Source organism: Taudactylus pleione, unplaced genomic scaffold (assembly GCF_031769625.1).
Source record: "Taudactylus pleione unplaced genomic scaffold, aTauple2 ptg000287l, whole genome shotgun sequence".
In the NCBI taxonomy this organism is placed as follows: domain Eukaryota; kingdom Metazoa; phylum Chordata; class Amphibia; order Anura; family Myobatrachidae; genus Taudactylus; species Taudactylus pleione.
Window position 1 is genome coordinate 267,103 of NW_028284689.1, and position 22,898 is coordinate 290,000.

General features: G+C 44.1%; 1 protein-coding gene across 2 annotated transcripts in view; it reads left to right on the forward strand.

Moving 5' to 3' along the window:
- Nucleotides 1-22,898, forward strand: part of UBE4B (ubiquitination factor E4B) — a 91,571-nt gene that overhangs the window by 53,948 nt on the left and 14,725 nt on the right. For both annotated transcript variants that reach the window (XM_088482415.1, XM_088482416.1), the window contains 11 exons: nucleotides 4,296-4,396; nucleotides 6,422-6,536; nucleotides 6,896-6,979; nucleotides 7,591-7,647; nucleotides 7,833-7,949; nucleotides 9,298-9,396; nucleotides 15,030-15,143; nucleotides 15,226-15,424; nucleotides 15,672-15,810; nucleotides 16,997-17,096; nucleotides 18,513-18,640. In XM_088482415.1, coding sequence (XP_088338541.1) covers nucleotides 4,296-4,396; nucleotides 6,422-6,536; nucleotides 6,896-6,979; nucleotides 7,591-7,647; nucleotides 7,833-7,949; nucleotides 9,298-9,396; nucleotides 15,030-15,143; nucleotides 15,226-15,424; nucleotides 15,672-15,810; nucleotides 16,997-17,096; nucleotides 18,513-18,640 — 1,253 coding nt within the window. The remainder of the gene's footprint in view (nucleotides 1-4,295; nucleotides 4,397-6,421; nucleotides 6,537-6,895; nucleotides 6,980-7,590; nucleotides 7,648-7,832; nucleotides 7,950-9,297; nucleotides 9,397-15,029; nucleotides 15,144-15,225; nucleotides 15,425-15,671; nucleotides 15,811-16,996; nucleotides 17,097-18,512; nucleotides 18,641-22,898) is intronic.

A 22,898-nucleotide genomic window follows, 5' to 3' on the forward strand; every position in this document is an offset into this window, starting at 1 on the left:
GGGCGTTTACTGAAGCTGCCACCACCAGACTCTACCATCAGCGTTTTAAACCGCTCTTTACGTTACCCTCAGGCTCTTACCTCTGCACCTGGAACCACTTCTGCTGCGTATGCGTTTGATTAACTGCGGACACACCTCCTGTTTGGTGTCGGCTGTTCCCACCTGATCGCTCGCAATGGACCAGGTCTGCACGGTAGCTTGGCAGAGGGCTTGAACTTGGAGACACGGAGCTCTTACCCAGAACAGCAGGAGAACGGAATAGCGTTTGGCACATTTCTGTTGTCGCAGGGTACAGATATAGTTGAAGTAAAGGCAAAAGGTGTTTATTGCTCTCAGTCTTAAAGAAGACTCATCCTTCCGGATGAAGGGGTACATCGCATACAAGAAATCTTATCAGCAGTTCTTCTCCTCAAAGAAGTTACAGGGTTGTACACATACAGGGCTCACACTCCCTCTTTTTATATCATTCTTACACACAACATCACAGGGGGACAAATCCACCCTGTGTTCTTATCAACCAATCATGATTCCTCAGAAAATATAATTTAACCACATATTACATTTCAAAGGAGTCACCCAATTTCCTCCTTTCTAATCTACCATCCAAACCTAAACATAAACTTACGTATCATACATTATACTGTCTCCTAAAATGTTGATATAACATTTCACAGGACATGGTAAATGACATTCATCCTTCCCAATGGAATTATCAATCAGTTTGGCATTTCCAACCTTTAACACATTCAGTGACATCCAAAAGGTTCTTAAAAACAGATTGTCTTTTCAAAGGAAGTTCTGTACATGAAGGGTTTGGCTATATGACACCATTCACACCTTCACACAGTAACCTTCCAGCCAGAGTTCACCGACCACAACAGGTCTTCCTATTCATCAGACCTCCTGCTAGGAAATCACGATCAGCATCTAGTTTCTGCAGTCACAAGCTTGTCATGTCTTATACAGGCATATTCAAGAAGTGCATTTTATCTGCAAAATATACATTTAAACCATATAGTGCATAGCCTATTACATATACGTTGCTTCATGCACTAATGCATTGCAGAGCAGCTGCAGTGCATTACAGCAATACATATATATTTTAATACATTTTATTATAAACCATGTGCAGTGTGCTTTTACACTGTGTCCTCACTGGGACCTTAACTGTTTCAGCGCTGGTCGCAGACGTGCAGCCACACTCTACCTACACTCCCCCAGTGCAGCAAGTCCAGGCCTCGGCATATAAAACATTAAAAGCGCACTTATTAACACTCAGCGCCTAGCGCAGAGTACACATTTACAATGGGCGCCTGGCGCCTTTTTGTCCTTTTAAAAAAATGGCGCCGCAGCACGGGGGTTAACCCCTTCAGTGCCATGGCCGCCATTATACACGTGGGGCCGGCCTCTGGCCACAGAAGGGTATAAGCTAAGGGGCATCCGCCTTGCAGCAGCATGAACTCCAGCAACGTTTAGCGATACGGGTGCACTTACGCAAACCTGCTTGGCGTTGCCCCTACTGGGATGTAGCCTGCTCGAGGCGGTGACTGGGGAGGGGAGCAACGTGTATAAGGCTGAAGTGAGGCATGTTTGTGTGTCTGACAGATTGGGACGGGGAGAAGACTGTTGCTGGGTCAGGAGCACATGGATGTAGGGGATGGGATGAGGCTTAGTAAAGAGGGCGGAGAGCTAGAATGGTGCGTTGTGATAATCATTAATAGAGCAGGGAAGGGAGACGATGAGTCCAGTGGGTGGGACCGGGAGTCCTCTGGGAGAGACCAATGTTGGGGTTATACTAAGGGGAGTGTAGGGGACAGGAAGGTAGAGGGGCAGAAAGCACGGAGGTTCTCTAACATGGCTACCGCATGGAAAGATGTGACTGGTGGTGATGTCAGATGTGACTGGTGGTGATGTCAGATGTGACTCGTGGTGATGTCAGATGTGGGCAAGGATGAGGATATTTTATAGTACTTGTACAGTATATAGAAGTTATTGTTCCTCTCTCAGTGAGTCTGTGTATTTGGTGCGTTGCTCAGAGCGCGGTTATCGCCAGGCGTATACTGATATATAGTACTTGTATATAGAAGTGTTTGTTCCTCTCTCAGTGACTCTGTATTTGGTGCGTTGCTCAGAGCGCGGTTATCGCCAGGCGTATACTGATATATAGTACTTGTATATAGAAGTGTTTGTTCCTCTCTCAGTGACTCTGTATTTGGTGCGTTGCTCAGAGCACGGTTATAGCCAGGCGTATACTGATATATAGTACTTGTATATAGAAGTGTTTGTTCCTCTCTCAGTGACTCTGTATTTGGTGCGTTGCTCAGAGCGCGGTTATCGCCAGGCGTGTACTGATATATAGTACTTGTATATAGAAGTGTTTGTTCCTCTCTCGGTGACTCTGTATTTGGTGCGTTGCTCAGAGCGCGGTTATAGCCAGGCGTATACTGATATATAGTACTTGTATATAGAAGTGTTTGTTCCTCTCTTGGTGACTCTGTGTATTTGGTGCGTTGCTCAGAGCGTGGTTATAGCCAGGCGTATACTGATATATAGTACTTGTATATAGAAGTGTTTGTTCCTCTCTCGGTGACTCTGTATTTGGTGCGTTGCTCAGAGCGTGGTTATAGCCAGGCGTATACTGATATATAGTACTTGTATATAGAAGTGTTTGTTCCTCTCTCGGTGACTCTGTATTTGGTGCGTTGCTCAGAGCGCGGTTATCGCCAGGCGTATACTGATATATAGTACTTGTATATAGAAGTTGTTGTTCCTCTCTTGGTGACTCTGTATTTGGTGCGTTGCTCAGAGCGCGGTTATCGCCAGGCGTGTACTGATATATAGTACTTGTATATAGAAGTGTTTGTTCCTCTCTCGGTGACTCTGTGTATTTGGTGCGTTGCTCAGAGCGCGGTTATCGCCAGGCGTATACTGATATATAGTACTTGTGTATAGAAGTGTTTGTTCCTCTCTCGGTGACTCTGTATTTGGTGCGTTGCTCAGAGCATGGTTATAGCCAGGCGTATACTGATATATAGTACTTGTATATAGAAGTGTTTGTTCCTCTCTCGGTGACTCTGTATTTGGTGCGTTGCTCAGAGCGCGGTTATCGCCAGGCGTATACTGATATATAGTACTTGTATATAGAAGTTGTTGTTCCTCTCTCGGTGACTCTGTATTTGGTGCGTTGCTCAGAGCGCGGTTATCGCCAGGCGTATACTGATATATAGTACTTGTGTATAGAAGTGTTTGTTCCTCTCTCGGTGACTCTGTATTTGGTGCGTTGCTCAGAGCACGGTTATAGCCAGGCGTATACTGATATATAGTACTTGTATATAGAAGTGTTTGTTCCTCTCTCGGTGACTCTGTATGTGGTGCGTTGCTCAGAGCGCGGTTATCGCCAGGCGTATACTGATATATAGTACTTGTATATAGAAGTTGTTGTTCCTCTCTTGGTGACTCTGTATTTGGTGCGTTGCTCAGAGCGCGGTTATCGCCAGGCGTATACTGATATATAGTACTTGTGTATATAGAAGTGTTTGTTCCTCTCTTGGTGACTCTGTATTTGGTGCGTTGCTCAGAGCGCGGTTATCGCCAGGCGTATACTGATATATAGTACTTGTATATAGAAGTGTTTGTTCCTCTCTTGGTGACTCTGTGTATTTGGTGCGTTGCTCAGAGCGTGGTTATAGCCAGGCGTATACTGATATATAGTACTTGTATATAGAAGTGTTTGTTCCTCTCTCGGTGACTCTGTATTTGGTGCGTTGCTCAGAGCGTGGTTATAGCCAGGCGTATACTGATATATAGTACTTGTATATAGAAGTGTTTGTTCCTCTCTCGGTGACTCTGTATTTGGTGCGTTGCTCAGAGCGTGGTTATAGCCAGGCGTATACTGATATATAGTACTTGTATATAGAAGTGTTTGTTCCTCTCTCGGTGACTCTGTATTTGGTGCGTTGCTCAGAGCGTGGTTATCGCCAGGCGTATACTGATATATAGTACTTGTATATAGAAGTATTTGTTCCTCTCTCGGTGACTCTGTATTTGGTGCGTTGCTCAGAGCGCGGTTATCGCCAGGCGTATACTGATATATTGTACTTGTATATAGAAGTTGTTGTTCCTCTCTCGGTGACTCTGTATTTCGTGCGTTGCTCAGAGTGCGGTTATCGCCAGGCGTATACTGATACGTGGCTGTAACGCTCTCTCCAGTTCTGTCTTCTATGTATTACTAAACCATCTTAGTAAAGGAACATGACAATGACCAGTATGTAAATAGATCTATGTTCCCCCCATAGATGTGCAGCCAGCCAGACGTGAGCCAGCTCCTTAGCAACATACGGTCGCAGTGCATCTGCCATGCTGCTCTGGTGTTACAAGGTGCCCTCACCCAGCCAAGGTAAGTACTGCCATGCTGAGACCTCATGTCACTAAGGGAGCGTCTGGAGCTGCCCATTTGCCGCCTTGTAAACGCTTATTAATTGCTGAACACTCAAATTGGCAGCGTGTAACCCATGAAGGGGAAATACACTGTTATGTACTAACCTCCATTGCATTTGATACATAGAGGGGTATTCAATATGAAACGTTAACTTCACTGCTGAAGTTAACGTTTCATATCGGAGTTTTTTTTCTGCGTTAAGTCTGGTGCGTGCTCCCGCTTATCCCCGTATTCAATATAAAATTAACGAAAACGGGAAACTCCGAAGTTGGATTTGCGTAAAGTTACGAATTTTTCCTTAAAATAATTGTAAGACCCCCTAAAGTTGTAAAAACATGGGGGATCACTATGGGTACCCCCGTTTTAGCCTTTAATTGAAAGTCGGGGATTTAAATAGCCGCAGCAGGTGTTTTTCCCCGACATTGAAGAAGTGATGCAGAAGAGCACTTAGGTTATTTTTTTCGTTTTTTTTAAGTGGTCCCATCAAATTTGGGGTACATGAAAATGGGTACTAGCATATTTTGGTGTCCCTAAAGTAAGTTTTTAAAAATTCTGCATTTGTGCACCTGCCGCTATAAATCTATTCTAGAAAACACCTGCCGCTAATAATCTATTCTAGAAAACACCTGCCACTAATATCCTATTCTAGAATACACCTGCCGCTAATAGCCTATTCTAGAATACACCTGCCGCTATAATTCTATTCTAGAATACATCTGCCGCTAATAGCCTATTCTAGAATACACCTGCCGCTATAATTCTATTCTAGAAAACACCTGCCGCTATAATTCTATTCTAGAAAACACCTGCCGCTATAATTCTATTCTAGAATACACCTGCCGCTAATAATCTATTCTAGAATACACCTGCCGCTAATAATCTATTCTATAATACACCTGCCACTAATAATCTATTCTAGAAAACACCTGCCGCTAATATACTATTATAGAAAACACCTGCCGCTAATATACTATTCTAGAAAACACCTGCCGCTAATAATCTATTCTATAATACACCTGCCGCTAATAATCTATTCTATAATACACCTGCCGCTAATAATCTATTCTATAATACACCTGCCACTAATAATCTATTCTAGAAAACACCTGCCGCTAATAATCTATTCTAGAAAACACCTGCCGCTAATAGCCTATTCTAGAAAACACCTGCCGCTAATAATCTATTCTATAATACACCTGCCGCTAATAATCTATTCTATAATACACCTGCCGCTAATAATCTATTCTATAATACACCTGCCGCTAATAATCTATTCTAGAATACACCTGCCGCTAATAATCTATTCTAGAATACACCTGCCGCTAATAATCTATTCTAGAATACACCTGCCGCTAAAAATCTATTCTAGAAAACACCTGCCGCATAGATGCAGAATAGCCCTGAACCTATTTGCCTTTTGTTTAACAATTTTTTCCCAATTTTTTTTTTTTTTGCACACCAATTTTTTAAATAATTTTTTGGGGTGTCCCAATTTTTTTTTTTTTAAACTTTTTTTGACAGTTGTTTTTTAAATGTCAATCTCAGGGGTGCAGGCTATTTTTTTTTAAGCCTGCACCCCTAAACCCCAATTTTGCACTTTTTTTCGACACCTGTTCAAAGGTGAAAAGTTATCCCCGTTTTTTATCAAAGACTTTTCAAAACTGCGATAAGTCTTTGATATTGAATACAGTGTAAAAGTAAAACAAGTAATATTAACGCAAAAACGATAAAAAGTGCGATATTAACGCATAAAACACCCATATTGAATACCCCTCTTAGTGTTCCCTCCCCACCTCATTACAGACCCCTGAAGCGCCTCATACCTTTAGGAGCTTATTTGTACTGATTGGAACTTGTATAGATCATAAGCTGAGGCTGTCGTGTCATTATTAGCCATGATTAGGAGAGCTTGGTGTAACCCCCCCAGTGGTCCCAGGTGTATTACTTAGTGTTATAGTGCCGCTCCTCTCCCCTCCGGCGCAGGTCTGTACAGCAGCAGTCCCTCCTGGTGCCATACATGCTCTGTAGGAACCTGCCCTTTGGTTTCATCCAGGAACTTGTGAGGACGACGTATCAGGATGAGGAGGTGTTTAAGCAGGTGAAATAAAACTCTTACACTGTCTGTCACTTACACCTTTGTAGCAATCTGTATTACAGAGCTAAACTAGCACCGTTCCGTTACTTGTATCTGCCTCAGCGTGAGACTGTTGTGTTATACATGTGTATTATATGACATTCACTATCCCCTACCACCATACTGGGGGTGCAGCAGTCACTGCTACAGGGCGTCCTTTGCTGCCAACCTGCTCTGTAATTGTAGTTAGTGAGGATTCTGCACCTCTTACTGCAGGTAAGGTTATAGAGACATGGATATACTGGGGTGGGGGTGATAATGGACTGCTTGGCTATATAATGCTCTTTATTGTGCTGGTCTAACAATACTTCTGTCCCTCACAGATCTTCATTCCTGTTCTGCAAGGCTTGGCTCAGGCTGCTAAAGAGTGTTCCCTGGACAGTGATAACTTCAAATATCCCCTAATGGTGAGGTCACTGTACCAGCCGATACATCCTTACATGTACCCCTAGAGAACAGCTCCGCTTACTCTACAATGACGTATTTAATCGCCCGCTGCGCTGCGTGATGGGACGCGCACTGCATGGCTATAATAGCGGATAACAGTCCCAGTTGTTTGATCTGATTAATGGTTATTGGGTTACAGTTAGTGACCTCCCTGCTCATGTCTTGTGTTTGATTCCTCTGTTATTGTAACCTATGCGACTGGGAACCAATCCCTGAGCCACTTATATGGCTTTTGTTTGTTTATTTAATCTCAGAATTTTTTTAAACAAAATTTGAAGTTAAAAACATTTGTAAAAATTAATTGCAATATTTTGTTAAAAATATTCCTAGGGGGCGTCTCGCACCCACTAGGCTAACAGCAGTTTATGTTGGCGCAGTACCATAGGCGCACCTACGGATCTTGGTGTAATTCCCGTGCGTCTGTAAACGGTTCCTAATACTGTACCCAGGCTAATGCCTGTACATTACAGCACAGCAGGGAGAAGGTATAACGGCAGTGTTGGATTAGGATGTGTGAATGAGCCACAGATGGCCGCTAACCTCCAGTGATGCTGATCTGTTCTCTCTGCAGGCACTGGGCGAGCTCTGCGAGATTAAGTTTGGAAAGACTCACCCTGTCTGCTGCCTGGTAAGTTCTATGGCTATTTCTCCATAGCAGATGGCTGTAATTACCCATACGCCTGTGTATACACGGGGGCACTATCTAGGTCACACACATCCCAGTGCTATGCTCAGGTGTGGCGTGTTCTCCCAGCAGTAATAACATGATGTATGTAAACCTTGGCTTATTTCCCTATGTTCTGTCCATTCTAGATAGCCTCTCTGCCCCTCTGGTTGCCCAAACCCCTGAGCCCTGCCAGCGGGCGGGAAATGCAGCGCCTGTCTTACCTGGGCTCCTTCTTCAGTCTCTCTGTGTTTGCTGAGGATGATGTAAGTCTCAGATAATTGCTGTGTGTATCTCTCTGGCAGTGACCTGTAAATCCTACATTCACAATTTATTGTCTGGCATCACTTAATAAAAAATGGACTGTTTGCTAATTCCTCCCACTGATCAGCACAAATACCCTGTAGTGTCAAATAAAAGCAGCATGTATTGCACACACACACCCCCCCTCCCCAAAAACTGACCTTTACATATTTGAGCCCCTCCCCGTTTTTATCTTTGATAGAAGCCCCTTTATCTGTGGTCACAGCCGCGGTTCGGGACTTTGCGCTATAGCTGGGCTTCCGCCAGGCTGGATAAGGACTGTTCATGAGCTGCTGCAATTCCCAAATCATTCTGACAATTCCCTAATGGGGGTCTGAGCTGGGTTCTTTATGTATTTAATGAACGCCAATGTGGCTGTATGCGTCGGGTCTTTGTCCTGATAGAATATAGATCTCCTCCCATTCCTGGGTCTCTCGCAGACTGCAGCTCCTTGTTTCTATCTTACGTTCCCTGAGACTGACGATCCCTTATAGCGAGTTGTGCCCACAGGCGGGTGGTGGTCTTGGGATGTGCACAGTGATTTGCTTGTTCCTTTAACCATCAAGGCTAAAAGGTTCATTCCAGGGGGTAAATGTGCTAAGCAGCATTAGCAAATCACCACTTCTCTGCGTGCTTAACTCTTAAATGTAATTTGCCAAGCATGCTGAAAGCGGAACATGGCATGTTTTCCTTTTAACATGATTGGCGTTTTACCCTCCGAGAAGCATGTTGCCACTCCGTTACCCTTCCATTTTTTTATTACAAAGGACTTAGCAAGGATTCTAGAGCTACCGTTTGATATCTTATATTCTCCATTTGATATTGTGCATTTAAATCAACTTTTCAAGGATTTGTTTTGGATGTTCCTAACTCTTCGTGATGAAGCTTTATTTTAGGGGGGAAATTTGCTACTCAACATTGTGGGCTCTCAGTGTGGTGTATTTATTTTCTATTATAACTGTAATTATGCTCTGGGGGATCCCAATCAAGGCTGGCACCTCTGAAGATGCATCACGTTTACTTGTATCTTTTCTGTTCTTTGTTGTTTTTTTTTTCAGTACTTTATCATTAATAAAAAACTTATTGAAGTTGATTGTATTCTTGTGGTATTACACTACATTTTGTGTTGGTAAGATTCTGGAATCCCCAGACAAATCTGTGAATTGTATGCTGTATGATAATGGACAAATGCCAAGGGGTGAATAACCTTGTGCCGTATTAGACGTATCTGGTCCGGTGTCCTGGTGTATTTGGATCCTTTGTAAATCCCTCTCTCTGTCTCTCTCTGTCTCTCTCTCTCTCTCACTGCAGAATAAAGTAGTTGAAAAATACTTTTCTGGGCCAACAATCACCCTAGAAAATACCCGTGTGGTCAGCCAGTCGCTGCAGCATTACTTGGAGTCCGCTCGGGTGAGTATTATTCAGAAGAACGTTGGACGTATGGCAAGGCCTATGTAACTCTGTGTGTGTGAGAGATGGGCTTCTATGTATTTATGTAGGAGAGAGGTTTGTATGAGACACTGCAGGTAGTAAATTGGCCATAGCCAAGTGCTAGACGGTCACCTTCATCCCCTCCTTCCCTCAGGTTGTTGACGCTATGGAACAAAATACTATCGGGATAAAACAACGATTACATACAAATTAGTAATCTTATGCGCTTTCCTCTATCCTTATTCTCTAAATGGGGTTGGTTATGAAATCCCAGGGGCTTTACAGCCGCCGCGTGAAATACAGACAGTGGAAGCCCGACATCACAGATAAGTCACCTAACCCTACCACTCCCCCTAATCTCTTCCCCCCCCCTAACCCTCCATTGGGGGTGCCTAACCCTAAAACCTCCGGGGTGGTGCCTAACCCCAAGTCCCCACGGGGGTGCCTAAACCTAACCCCCCTGTCCCTGCACCCTAACCTCCCCCCAGTGGCGCCTATCCCTAACTTCCCCTAGCCTAACCCTCCCCAGGGGGTACCTAAACCTACCCCCCCCCCCCTGCGGCTAGCTACTAAGGATGCCCAGATTTACCTTGTTCGCCCGGCGTCCTTCGGCATTCAGGCGTCGGGATTACGATAAAATAGATGTTGAAATACCAATGCCTAAGTCCCATGTCGGAATATAGGCCGGCTGCATTTAGTCCGCCGGTCTATTGACAACATCCCCTCTAAATGGTAAACCGGAAAAGAGTTTCTATTGCACATGAAATGTAACAATTTATTACACAAAGTGGGACCCCAAATTCAGCACTCTAAGTATCTATTTCATACATTTCCTCCTGGATGTTGGGGGTGCTGCCACAGATACATGAGGTATATGGTCTAGAGAAAAGAAATGGATCTGTATATGGCGCACTTCATAAAGATAAAATATAACCTTTATTAATTGCGTATAATGTATATAATATGTAAGAAATAGAGCAATAAGAAATTAGTGATTAAAGTAGTGATGTGTAATAAAACTTGCTGTGTGCCTGATAATACATTTCACATTTCATATTCTGTCCCAATTTACTACAGCATTTATTATGTGACTATTTATGGGAAAGACTGAGCTGATCACCAAATAACTCTGCACTCTCTTATTAAATCAAGTCTTATATTGTTAGAGTTTCAGTCTGAATTTATCGTAACAAATTGTTACTTGTGGCACTGTATGTAGCAATATATCTCTGTTTATTTATACTCATACATTAAGTTCTGTGTTTGTAGGACAGTGTGTGTTTCATTTGTTCCAATGTTTGTGTACATCTTTATATTCACATGATACTTTGTGTTACCTAGTATCAAACGTCCCTAATCACAAATATTAATCAGCATATTGTGGTATTCAAATCTCTAAATACAGGCTTCTATAGTCTATAATAGACAAAATTAATGTCTTCTGTTGGATGCCCGTCTTAGTCTCTGACGACTAGGGTATATATTAGGGGCCTGTGTGTGTGTCTGTGTGTGTGTGTATACACACATTAGCTATATATAGATATATATCTATCTATCCCCAACAGCAGAGATTTTCCTTATTATATTAGCCAAACTCACGTCAGTGTTATTACCACTTTACTAACATAATGTTTCCTCTGCTGTAACACTGACACCGCAGTAACAACGTGCGTCCTGTCTGAGAATTGATTCATCAATTTTAAGTAATAATGTTATGTTACAAATAATGTGATTGTTAGGGATTTGTCAGAACGTAATATGACTAAAAACAGAAGGATAATAAGAGTCACAAATGTAATGTCTCAGTGCTGTTCTCTATCATGGGGTATTATCCCTTATGTACACACAACCTTTTTTAAGTGGCAGAGACACATCTAAACATTTAACGGAGCCGTAACTTTCTCCTATGCGTGTCACTATACACAAATACAATAGGTTACCCGTCTCCAATCATATGGGGTATTAGTAGTTTCCCCTACGTGCACGAGACCTTCATTACGTGGCAGAGACGCATTAAACATTTAACGGAGCTGTAACTTTCTCCTATGCGTGTCACTATACACAAATACAATAGGTTTACCCGTCTCCAATCATATGGGGTATTAGTAGTTTTCCCCTACGTGTGCGAGACCTTCATTACGTGGCAGACGCATTAAACATTTAACGGAGCGCTGCCCTTTTCCTATTCGTGTTGCTGCACATTAATGTTGTTTAGATTACTCTGCGGCAGCCATGGTTCAACAGCCGAGGTACTTATTTCCAACACATATTTGTAACAACATTCGGGATTTACAGGCGCACACCACAAACGATGATGCGCGTTTCGCTACTGCTTTAACAAGGCCTTATACCGCTTTGACAAAGTTCCTAATATATACCCTAGTAGTCAGAGACTAAAACGGGCATCCAACATAAGACCATTCATTTTGTCTATTATATATTATAGAAGCCTGTATTTGGAGATTAGAATACCACAATATGCTGATTAATATTTGTGATTAGGGACGTTTGATACTAGGTAACACAAAGTATCTTGTGAATAAAACGATGTACACAAACATTGGAATAAATGAAACACACACTGTCCTACAAACACAGAACTTAATACAGTGGTTCCCAAACTGTGCGCAGCGGCACCCTGGGGTGTCTTGGGACACGTGCAGGGGTGCCTCAGGTTGTTGGTCCAGCACCAAGTCAAATGATTTATGGTCAGTGTAATGTAAATATATGAACAAACAGAAGCACAAACCTGTCCCCCACCACATAACTGAGCCTACGGATAACAGGTCAGCACAATTTACCTCACTTTATTACTTCATTACATTGTTTCTGAATGTCTCAATAAGAAACGTTTGGCTGAGGGGTGCCGTGAGAATAATGCTGATACTGTAGGGCGCTGTGATTCAAAAAAGTTTGGGAACCTCTGACTTAATGTAGGACTATAAATAAACAGAGATATATTGCTACATACAGTGCCACAAGTAACAATTTGTTGTGATAAATTCTGACTGAAACTCTGTAACAATATAAGACTTGATTTATTAATAAGAGAGTGCAGAGTTATTTGGTGATCAGCTCAGTCTGTCCCATAAATAGTCACATAATAAATGCTGTAGTAAATTGGGACAGAATATGAAATGTGAGGTGTATTAGCCGGCACACAGCAATTTTTATTACACATTTCACTACTTTAATCACTATTTTCTTATTGCTCTATTTCTTACATATTTCGCTAGTTTGTCATATTATATAAATTTTATACGCAATGAATAAAGGTTATATTGTAGCTATATGAAGTGCGCCCTATACAGATCCTTTTCTCTAGACTATATCCCCTCTAAATAACCTCTGTTCCCCAATATCATGGTTTGTGATGTTACCCTTCTCAGGTGCACCCAGACATTGTGATTTGGGTGTAATAAAAGTGATGGTTTACACACTATTCCCTCTTATCTACCTTACTCTATAGTTCTCCCTTTTCCTTTCCCCTATGACTCCTTATCAGCTGTTTAGTATTATTTCACATTTATATTGAACAGCTACAATGTCATTTTGAAATTAAAGTTTGTTTGTTTTATTAAGAAAGTTAGGCTGGGTACACATCAGGCGATATATTGGGCGATGTATCATTCTGATGCGGTTCATAACGACATATATCGTTTAGCATGTGCCTTCAATCACGCGTTCACTCGTGTCATTTAGCGGGGTCATCCCATGTGATGTGCTGCACGACGGCGTGCGGCATGGAAGGGTATATCACAAGGTCGTACACCGGATCGTGCAGTGCGTATGGCTGCCCGATATATATCCTTCCATCGGCGTCTGGTCGGCTGGTGTACACGTCGTCCTGATGTGTACCCAGCCTTAGTTTGTTCTTGCTTCGTATTGATTTCAGTAGTTTCACCATTTTTCCCCTGGAGGGCACGGATGCATTGTGAGTGAGGTTCCCTTATACCTGCAGGTAATTGGGGTGAGCAGTGTACGAGTGCCATGTATACCGCAGAGCATCATTATTGTAACCTGAGGTCTCTGCACTCGTCACCCTGAGCACGAGGGACTTCTGCTGCACATGATAAATGCTGAGTAATGGGCCCCTGTGTTGTCTGTATAGTACATTATTATTTATGGCACGGTACACTTCCTGTGTTACTTTGTTGGGCACATTTCTGGCTATCCATTATTTTCTGGGCTGTAGAATGTAATATTGATTTGTTAGAAGCCTTGTAAATGTAAATGAATAACAATCTAACCAAGCACACAAGACATACGGTGATTGGGCCTGTAATGTCTACCTAAACCATCCAGTCCCTTGCCGATCACCAAGTGTCCCAGGGCTGATCCTCTGTGTGAGACGCGGGACACTTACGTACATTCCAGTACGTCAACTTTCTGTCCCACAATTATTATTATTTTTCTGGTGTCCATGCCTTAAATTCTTAGGGCCGTATTCAACAGTCCCGCCTGCCTGACTTTTCGCCAGATTCGCGTATTTTGGACGTGGAAACTTTTCGCGGGCGCTCCCGATTTATTCCGTATTCAATTGCCAAATAGGCGAACACGGGACCCGGCGAATGTGAAACAGGCAAAGTGCAGGATGAGTTGGGGGAATCACTCTGTACCCCAGAAAAATATGGGCTGACTTTGGAAATCATTATGGTAGTTTAGTATTAGCCCTAATTGAACTAATTAGGGTACGTAAGTGGTGGTAATTGCTTGCTATTAGCGTCTAGGTAAAAGTGCTGAAGACTGGCATAAGGCAGTGTTTTGGAGAAATGAGTAGTTCCATGAAATTTGGGGTGCTTGAAAATGGGCACTAGCATATTCTAATGTCTCTAAAGTGAAGTTTTAGAAAAAATTAAATCCCTCCGTCATACAAGCACCTGAAATCCCCAAAACACTTGGCCCCTTCTTACAGCCCCCCAGAAGCTTATTTCGCTAGTTTTTGAAGTTGTCTCCCCACTTTTTTTTTTTTTCATTTTCGCTCCAAATTTCTAAGGCCTTTTTTTGTGGTGAATTGTCCTTTGGGGGAGGGGGTGTTCCAAGGGTTCCGAGTGGTTTCCCAACATCTGCACCCCAAAATATAGATTTTGTACTTTTTTTTTTTTTTCCTGCTATTCTGTGGAGAAAATGTATCGCCTGTTTCAGTGCACTGAATTTCGCATAGGTGAAAACGGGCTGGAATTCAATACGAAGATACATTTTTCAGGCAAAATGCGGACGAAAACTGCTTTTCACACCGAATTGAATACGGCCCTTGGTAGCAAATATACACAAGAAAGAACTTTCAATACAGTACTCTTTCCTTCTCTCTCTCTCTCTTTCTCTCTCTCTCTCTCTCTATATAGCAATATATATATATATATATATATATATATATATATATATATATATAAATATAAATATATGGCATAAAGCTTGGCACTCCTCCTCAGTCAGTGATTTTCGGGTGCCCTCCGCAAGTAACAAAAAACTATAATGTAGAAAGTGATAGCAGCGGCACTCCTTAGTAATAAATCAATAAACAGATGAAGTTCTAAACTTCTTTACTTCAACGTTTCAATCTTTTGGATTTTCGTCAGGAAGATAACAAAACCTCTGGTTATTTTCTTCAGCAAGAACTGTTTAAGATCCTGCACAGCATCCTGCTGAATGGGGAGACCAGGGAATCGGCTCTGAATTACATGGCCGCTCTGGTCACTGGTAACATGAAGAAGGCGCAGATGCAGGTACCCGTCCCCTTCCTCCCCATCCCCTCCCCTCCCCTGGAGAGCAGGACACCGTTCACCCATCTCTCCATGTGATCTTCAGACAGATGACCGGCTGGTGTCAACGGACGGGTTCATGCTCAACTTCCTCTGGGTCCTCCAGCAGCTCAGCACAAAGATCAAGCTGGAGACTGTGGACCCTATGTATATCTTCCATCCCAAATGTCGCATAGCCTTGCCCAACGACGAGACCCGTATCAAAGCTACCATGGAGGAGATGACCGGCTGGATGTCTGAGCTGAGTACGTGAAGCATTGCTGTACTTATTATTGCCCCATACTGTATGTGAGGGTTTACTGTAGTGTTTTGTGAAGGAAGCAGACGGTGTAAGTCCTGAGCACAATGACAGATGAGCTGCTACATGTTCTGTAGATATCTGTGTGTTCCGGTCCTGCTTCTGTCTTCTCACTAAACCCAGAAGAGTATCCAGACTACAAAGGATTATGTATAAAATAAATAAATGTGTAATTACTATTCCAACATTTCTAGGTCAGGATCCGTCTTCGTTTTCCGAGCCCAAGTTTCCCACCGAGTGCTTCTTCCTCACCTTGCACGCTCATCACCTTGCCGTCTTACCGAGCTGCAGGCGCTATATCCGGCGGCTCAGAGCTATCCGGGAGCTGAACAGGTGAGTGCTGCTGGGCTGAGGTTACGGCTCTCGCCTATGGCTGGACCTATGTGTGGTCTGATCCATGGCCAGCGGGCCCAGCATGACCACAGGGAGGCACTGAGATGACAGCCTAGGTTCCCAGGACTAGATTGCAGAGAGAACAGAATTAGTGGCTTAGTTTTACTTGTTCAACATCGAATGAAAATTCCTTTCACTAACCGGTAACGTGTCTTGGGTACGGATTTGTTCTTGCAGGTATTTATACAGGGGACGTACAGCTTTATATCACACAGAAGCCAGCAGCAGTGTCTTCAGCATTATTCACCTATAGATTAGATCTATTTCCAGTTGCTGTATAGTTGTCAACTCGCTGCGCACAGGCGTCCTGAATCATTTGCCCTCTGTTCACATCGGTGTGTACCAGAACAATTGGGCACTGTGAACGAGGGCACCTCTCTAGGTGGAAGACCCTGCCATGAAGGGCAGCACAGACGGTGTAATGGTAGCATTACTGCCTCACAGCACTGAGGTCGTTGGTTCGATACCCACTACGGCCCTAACTGTGTGGAGTTTGTATATTCTCCCTGTGCTTGCGTGGGTTTCCCCCGGGTACTCCGGTTTCCTCCCACGCTCCAAAAATATACTTGTAGGTTAATTGGCTCCTAACAAAATTACCCTAGTGTGTATGTGTGTGAGCATGCGGTAGGGAATATAGATTGTAAGCTCCACTGGGGCAGGGATGGATGTGAATGGCCGAATATTCTCTGTAAAGCGCTGCGGAATATGTGTGCTCTATATAAATAACTGGTAATAATAATAATAATAATAATGAAGGGAAAGCAGTGTAGCCAGCTTTCTGCACACCTGATGCCAGATTGGCATATGGGGTGGCTACAGCCACAGAGGGAGGATCCCCACCCCCACAACCCAGATGTAATTAGCCCTGCGCTTCTCTTCCATCCCTTTCGGATCCTTGCTTTCTCTTTAAGCTCCTCCCATATGTATTGATTGTAGATTTATTTACGTTATTTTCTCCCATGTAAAGTGAGGGTAACAGTTAAATGAATCTCCACTAGGGGGTTAGGGTTAGGGTTAGGGTTTCAGCGACGTCCAGAGTACCTTTCTGTATGAAGAGTTATACAGCCCAGGGCTTCCTACCTTTAGCAGCCCATTATGCTATTCCTTTCCCCTTTGTAAATTATAGGACGGTGGAAGAGCTGAAGAACAATGAGAGTCAATGGAAAGATTCCCCGCTGTCTGCCAGACACAGAGAGATGCTGAAGCGGTGTAAAACACAACTCAAGGTGCGTTCCACCTTCCCCGGTATATTGTGTAACAGTGACCTGCCAGGGCCCAGCGTTACATCTTCTATTTATAAGGCACCAGTCAGGGTCCATATGTCACACACAGGGAATAGAACAAACACGGATATAAACCATTTCTAATGTCACATAATTACAGGGTGCAATTGGTATAATTTAACTAAAACAGAGGGGGTGAGGGCCCTGCTCACAATCTAGAGGGGATGTGGGTGGACCCAGTAGGAGAATTGGGCAGATTGGGGCTGGACTGTGACTGGAGAGTTAGCAGGAGGGGTGGTAAATGGCAGTGAGAAAAATACTATTAAGTATATATTTAATGGAGTGTGTGTGGGGCATTGGCAGGGAATGATCATATAATAGAGGGTGAGAGGGGTATACTGAGGCTGGGAGCGGCCCAGGAGATCTTCTGGATGATGTGAGAATGGGAAGTGGTTATCAGGGAGGAAGTGAGGTGGCGTGGCAGGCAGGAGGACGGGGTCTGAGGGCGTTCCTGAGGCTGGGAGCGGCCCAGGAGATCTTCTGGATGATGTGAGAATGGGAAGTGGTTATCAGGCAGGAAGTGAGGTGGCGTGGCAGGCAGGAGGACGGGGTCTGAGGGCTATCCTGAGGCTGGGAGCGGCCCAGGAGATCTTCTGGATGATGTGAGAATGGGAAGTGGTTATCAGGCAGGAAGTGAGGTGGCGTGGCAGGCAGGAGGACGGGGTCTGAGGGCTATCCTGAGACTGGGAGCGGTCCAGGAGATCTTCTGGATGATGTGAGAATGGGAAGTGGTTATTGGGGAGGAAGTGAGGTGGCGTGGCAGGCAGGAGGACGGGGTCTGAGGGCGTTCCTGAGGCTGGGAGCGGCCCAGGAGATCTTCTGGATGATGTGAGAATGGGAAGTGGTTATCCGGGAGGAAGTGAGGTGGCATGGCAGGCAGGAGGACGGGGTCTGAGGGCGTTCCTGAGGCTGGGAGCGTCCCAGGAGATCTTCTGGATGATGTGAGAATGGGAAGGGGTTATCGGGGAGGAAGTGAGGTGGTATGGCAGGAGGACGGGGTCTGAGGACTATCCTTAGACTGGGAGCGGCCCAGGAGATCTTCTGGATGATGTGAGAATGGGGAGGAAGTGAGGTGGCTTGGCAGGCAGGAGGATGAGGTCTGAGGACTATCCTTAGACTGGGAGCGGCCCAGGAGATCTTCTGGATGATGTGAGAATGGGAAGGGGTTATCGGGGAGGAAGTGAGGTGGCGTGGCAGGCAGGAGGATCGGGTCTGAGGGTGTGTACATAAGGTTGTAGTTGTATAAAGTCCTACATGAGAAATGGGTTTATCATCTAATTTGATTAATATCTGGTTTGCTATGTAACAAGGATAGTTATTGAAATGCAGATTTAACCAAACACACACTTCCACCGACAGAAACTAGTACGCTGCAAGGCCTGCGCCGACGCTGGTCTACTGGATGAAAACTTCCTCCGAAAATGCCTCAATTTTTATGGGATGGTTATACAACTGCTATTACGCTTGATGGACCCTGCTTACCCAAGGTGAGCTCTGCTTGAGTTCAGGTGACTGGAGCCTGTGGCTTGTTATACAGCACTACGCACAGCTATACGGTCAGGTGTTCATTGGACCTGTAATCCGTCCTGTACAGCAGTCAATGAGGTACAGGGGGTTCATTATTCTAAAATGCAAAGGAACCAACACAATCAAATTCGGAGACATTTTTTCTGTTTTAGCATTGGCTCCCCCACCCTCTCCCCAACTGTTTCTGCCTTTAAAGTAGAGATGAGCGGGTTCGGATGTCCACGCCAAGTTCGGATTTTTCCCGCAAGAAAACGGGACTCAGAAAGAGGCAGAACGTCGTTTTTCATGGACAAATATCATTCCTAGACATAAGTCCAGGAATGATTTGTCCATGAAAAATGACGTTCTGCCTTTTTCTGAGTCCCGTTTTCTTGCGGGAAAAATCCGAACTTGGCGTGGAAATCCAAACTAATTCGAACACGCTCATCTCTAATTTAAACAAATGGATGCTTTAAGTTCGGTGGCTAATTCACAGAAACATTTGCACTTGCGTGATCTTGTAGGTTGTTACATTTGAACCATTGTGTATTGTTAAATTACTAGTGTACTATGGGGGTCATTCAGACCCGCTCGCGAGCGGCAGTACGCTCGCAAGCGGGTCGATGTTCCCCACTGCGCATGCGCACGATGGAGGGAGCTCCGTCATGCGCATGCGCGAGACCCGGGGAGCGACGGGCTTTCAATCGCTCCGGGTCTCGCACCAAAAGGGTCCTGCTGTCGATGTTGATTGACAGCACGCCCCCTTTGGTGGGCGTGCCGGGGGCGTGCCTGCCAGACGGAGGCGTTCCCATGGGAACGCCTACCGTCAGAAGCCGGCCCCATTGACATCAGTAGTGATGTCAGTGGGAGTGATTTTGGCTCTGATAGAGCCAAAATCACTCCAGTTCTTGTGGCAGGGAAACCCTACCGCAGGGTCTGCGTCGCAAGTCCGATGGTCAAGACCATCGCGACCATCCTTTTGGCCGCTCGCATATGCTGTGGGTGGTCACCCACAGCTATACGAGCGGCCAGGAGGCCGCTCCATTTTCATGGAGGAGGGCCCTGATGCAGAGCTGAACGCTCTGGTCAGAGCGTTCAGCTCTGCATCAGGCCCTATGTCCCTTCCTTCCACCATATACCTAAGGGCACATGTAATAGCCCACGATATGCTGGAGCTGGCGAGATTGTGGCTAATTAGTCACTATATTTAAGCACCAAATAGTTAAAGACAAAACAGACAAAGTTGCTTCTTAAATTCCCGCCAGTATCATGCCGGCTCCTGCAAATCGTGTGCTATTACATTTGTCCTCGAGACTTGTAATTAAGTGTGTTCTAACCTGGTTCACAATATATATTGCCCCATTAATTTCCCATAACATTTAAATTTCCATGTATGCCTTTTTATGTTGTAATACAGTTTATGTAACGTACAAATTCACCTCTTAAGAAGGTAGTACAGTATGTTCTAGTTTTCAAACCACACAGGAAGTTGAGGACTGATTTCTGTCCATATAACTGCTGTATACTCGTGTCTGTGTGTGTGTAGTATAACGCTGCTGTGTCCTCTTGTATCTCTGTAGTATAACGCTGCTGTATTCTATGGTCTCCTTGTGTGTAGTATAACGCTGCTGTGTTCTCTTGTATCTCTGTAGTATAACGCTGCTGTGTTCTCTTGTATCTCTGTAGTATAACGCTGCTGTGTTCTCTTGTCTCTCTGTAGTATAACGCTGCTGTGTCCTCTTGTATCTCTGTAGTATAACGCTGCTGTGTTCTCTTGTCTCTCTGTAGTATAACGCTGCTGTATTCTCTTGTCTCTCTGTAGTATAACGCTGCTGTGTCCTCTTGTATCTCTGTAGTATAACGCTGCTGTGTTCTCTTGTCTCTCTGTAGTATAACGCTGCTGTGTTCTCTTGTATCTCTGTAGTATAACGCTGCTGTGTTCTCTTGTCTCTCTGTAGTATAACGCTGCTGTGTCCTCTTGTATCTCTGTAGTATAACGCTGCTGTGTTCTCTTGTCTCTCTGTAGTATAACGCTGCTGTGTTCTCTTGTCTCTCTGTAGTATAACGCTGCTGTGTTCTCTTGTCTCTCTGTAGTATAACGCTGCTGTGTTCTCTTGTATCTCTGTAGTATAACGCTGCTGTGTTCTCTTGTCTCTCTGTAGTATAACGCTGCTGTGTTCTCTTGTATCTCTGTAGTATAACGCTGCTGTGTTCTCTTGTATCTCTGTAGTATAACGCTGCTGTGTTCTCTTGTCTCTCTGTAGTATAACGCTGCTGTGTTCTCTTGTATCTCTGTAGTATAACGCTGCTGTGTTCTCTTGTATCTCTGTAGTATAACGCTGCTGTGTTCTCTTGTATCTCTGTAGTATAACGCTGCTGTGTTCTCTTGTATCTCTGTAGTATAACGCTGCTGTGTTCTCTTGTCTCTCTGTAGTATAACGCTGCTGTGTTCTCTTGTATCTCTGTAGTATAACGCTGCTGTGTTCTCTTGTCTCTCTGTAGTATAACGCTGCTGTGTTCTCTTGTCTCTCTGTAGTATAACGCTGCTGTGTCCTCTTGTATCTCTGTAGTATAACGCTGCTGTGTCCTCTTGTATCTCTGTAGTATAACGCTGCTGTGTTCTCTTGTCTCTCTGTAGTATAACGCTGCTGTGTTCTCTTGTCTCTCTGTAGTATAACGCTGCTGTGTTCTCTTGTATCTCTGTAGTATAACGCTGCTGTGTTCTCTTGTATCTCTGTAGTATAACGCTGCTGTGTTCTCTTGTCTCTCTGTAGTATAACGCTGCTGTGTTCTCTTGTATCTCTGTAGTATAACGCTGCTGTGTTCTCTTGTCTCTCTGTAGTATAACGCTGCTGTGTTCTCTTGTATCTCTGTAGTATAACGCTGCTGTGTTCTCTTGTCTCTCTGTAGTATAACGCTGCTGTGTTCTCTTGTATCTCTGTAGTATAACGCTGCTGTGTTCTCTTGTCTCTCTGTAGTATAACGCTGCTGTATTCTCTTGTCTCTCTGTAGTATAACGCTGCTGTATTCTCTTGTCTCTCTGTAGTATAACGCTGCTGTGTCCTCTTGTATCTCTGTAGTATAACGCTGCTGTGTTCTCTTGTCTCTCTGTAGTATAACGCTGCTGTGTTCTCTTGTCTCTCTGTAGTATAACGCTGCTGTGTTCTCTTGTATCTCTGTAGTATAACGCTGCTGTGTTCTCTTGTCTCTCTGTAGTATAACGCTGCTGTGTTCTCTTGTCTCTCTGTAGTATAACGCTGCTGTGTTCTCTTGTATCTCTGTAGTATAACGCTGCTGTGTTCTCTTGTATCTCTGTAGTATAACGCTGCTGTGTTCTCTTGTCTCTCTGTAGTATAACGCTGCTGTGTTCTCTTGTCTCTCTGTAGTATAACGCTGCTGTGTTCTCTTGTCTCTCTGTAGTATAACGCTGCTGTGTTCTCTTGTATCTCTGTAGTATAACGCTGCTGTGTTCTCTTGTATCTCTGTAGTATAACGCTGCTGTGTTCTCTTGTATCTCTGTAGTATAACGCTGCTGTGTTCTCTTGTCTCTCTGTAGTATAACGCTGCTGTGTTCTCTTGTATCTCTGTAGTATAACGCTGCTGTGTTCTCTTGTATCTCTGTAGTATAACGCTGCTGTGTTCTCTTGTATCTCTGTAGTATAACGCTGCTGTGTTCTCTTGTATCTCTGTAGTATAACGCTGCTGTGTTCTCTTGTCTCTCTGTAGTATAACGCTGCTGTGTTCTCTTGTATCTCTGTAGTATAACGCTGCTGTGTTCTCTTGTCTCTCTGTAGTATAACGCTGCTGTGTTCTCTTGTCTCTCTGTAGTATAACGCTGCTGTGTTCTCTTGTATCTCTGTAGTATAACGCTGCTGTGTTCTCTTGTATCTCTGTAGTATAACGCTGCTGTGTTCTCTTGTATCTCTGTAGTATAACGCTGCTGTGTTCTCTTGTCTCTCTGTAGTATAACGCTGCTGTGTTCTCTTGTCTCTCTGTAGTATAACGCTGCTGTGTTCTCTTGTATCTCTGTAGTATAACGCTGCTGTGTTCTCTTGTATCTCTGTAGTATAACGCTGCTGTGTTCTCTTGTCTCTCTGTAGTATAACGCTGCTGTGTTCTCTTGTCTCTCTGTAGTATAACGCTGCTGTGTTCTCTTGTCTCTCTGTAGTATAACGCTGCTGTGTCCTCTTGTATCTCTGTAGTATAACGCTGCTGTGTTCTCTTGTATCTCTGTAGTAT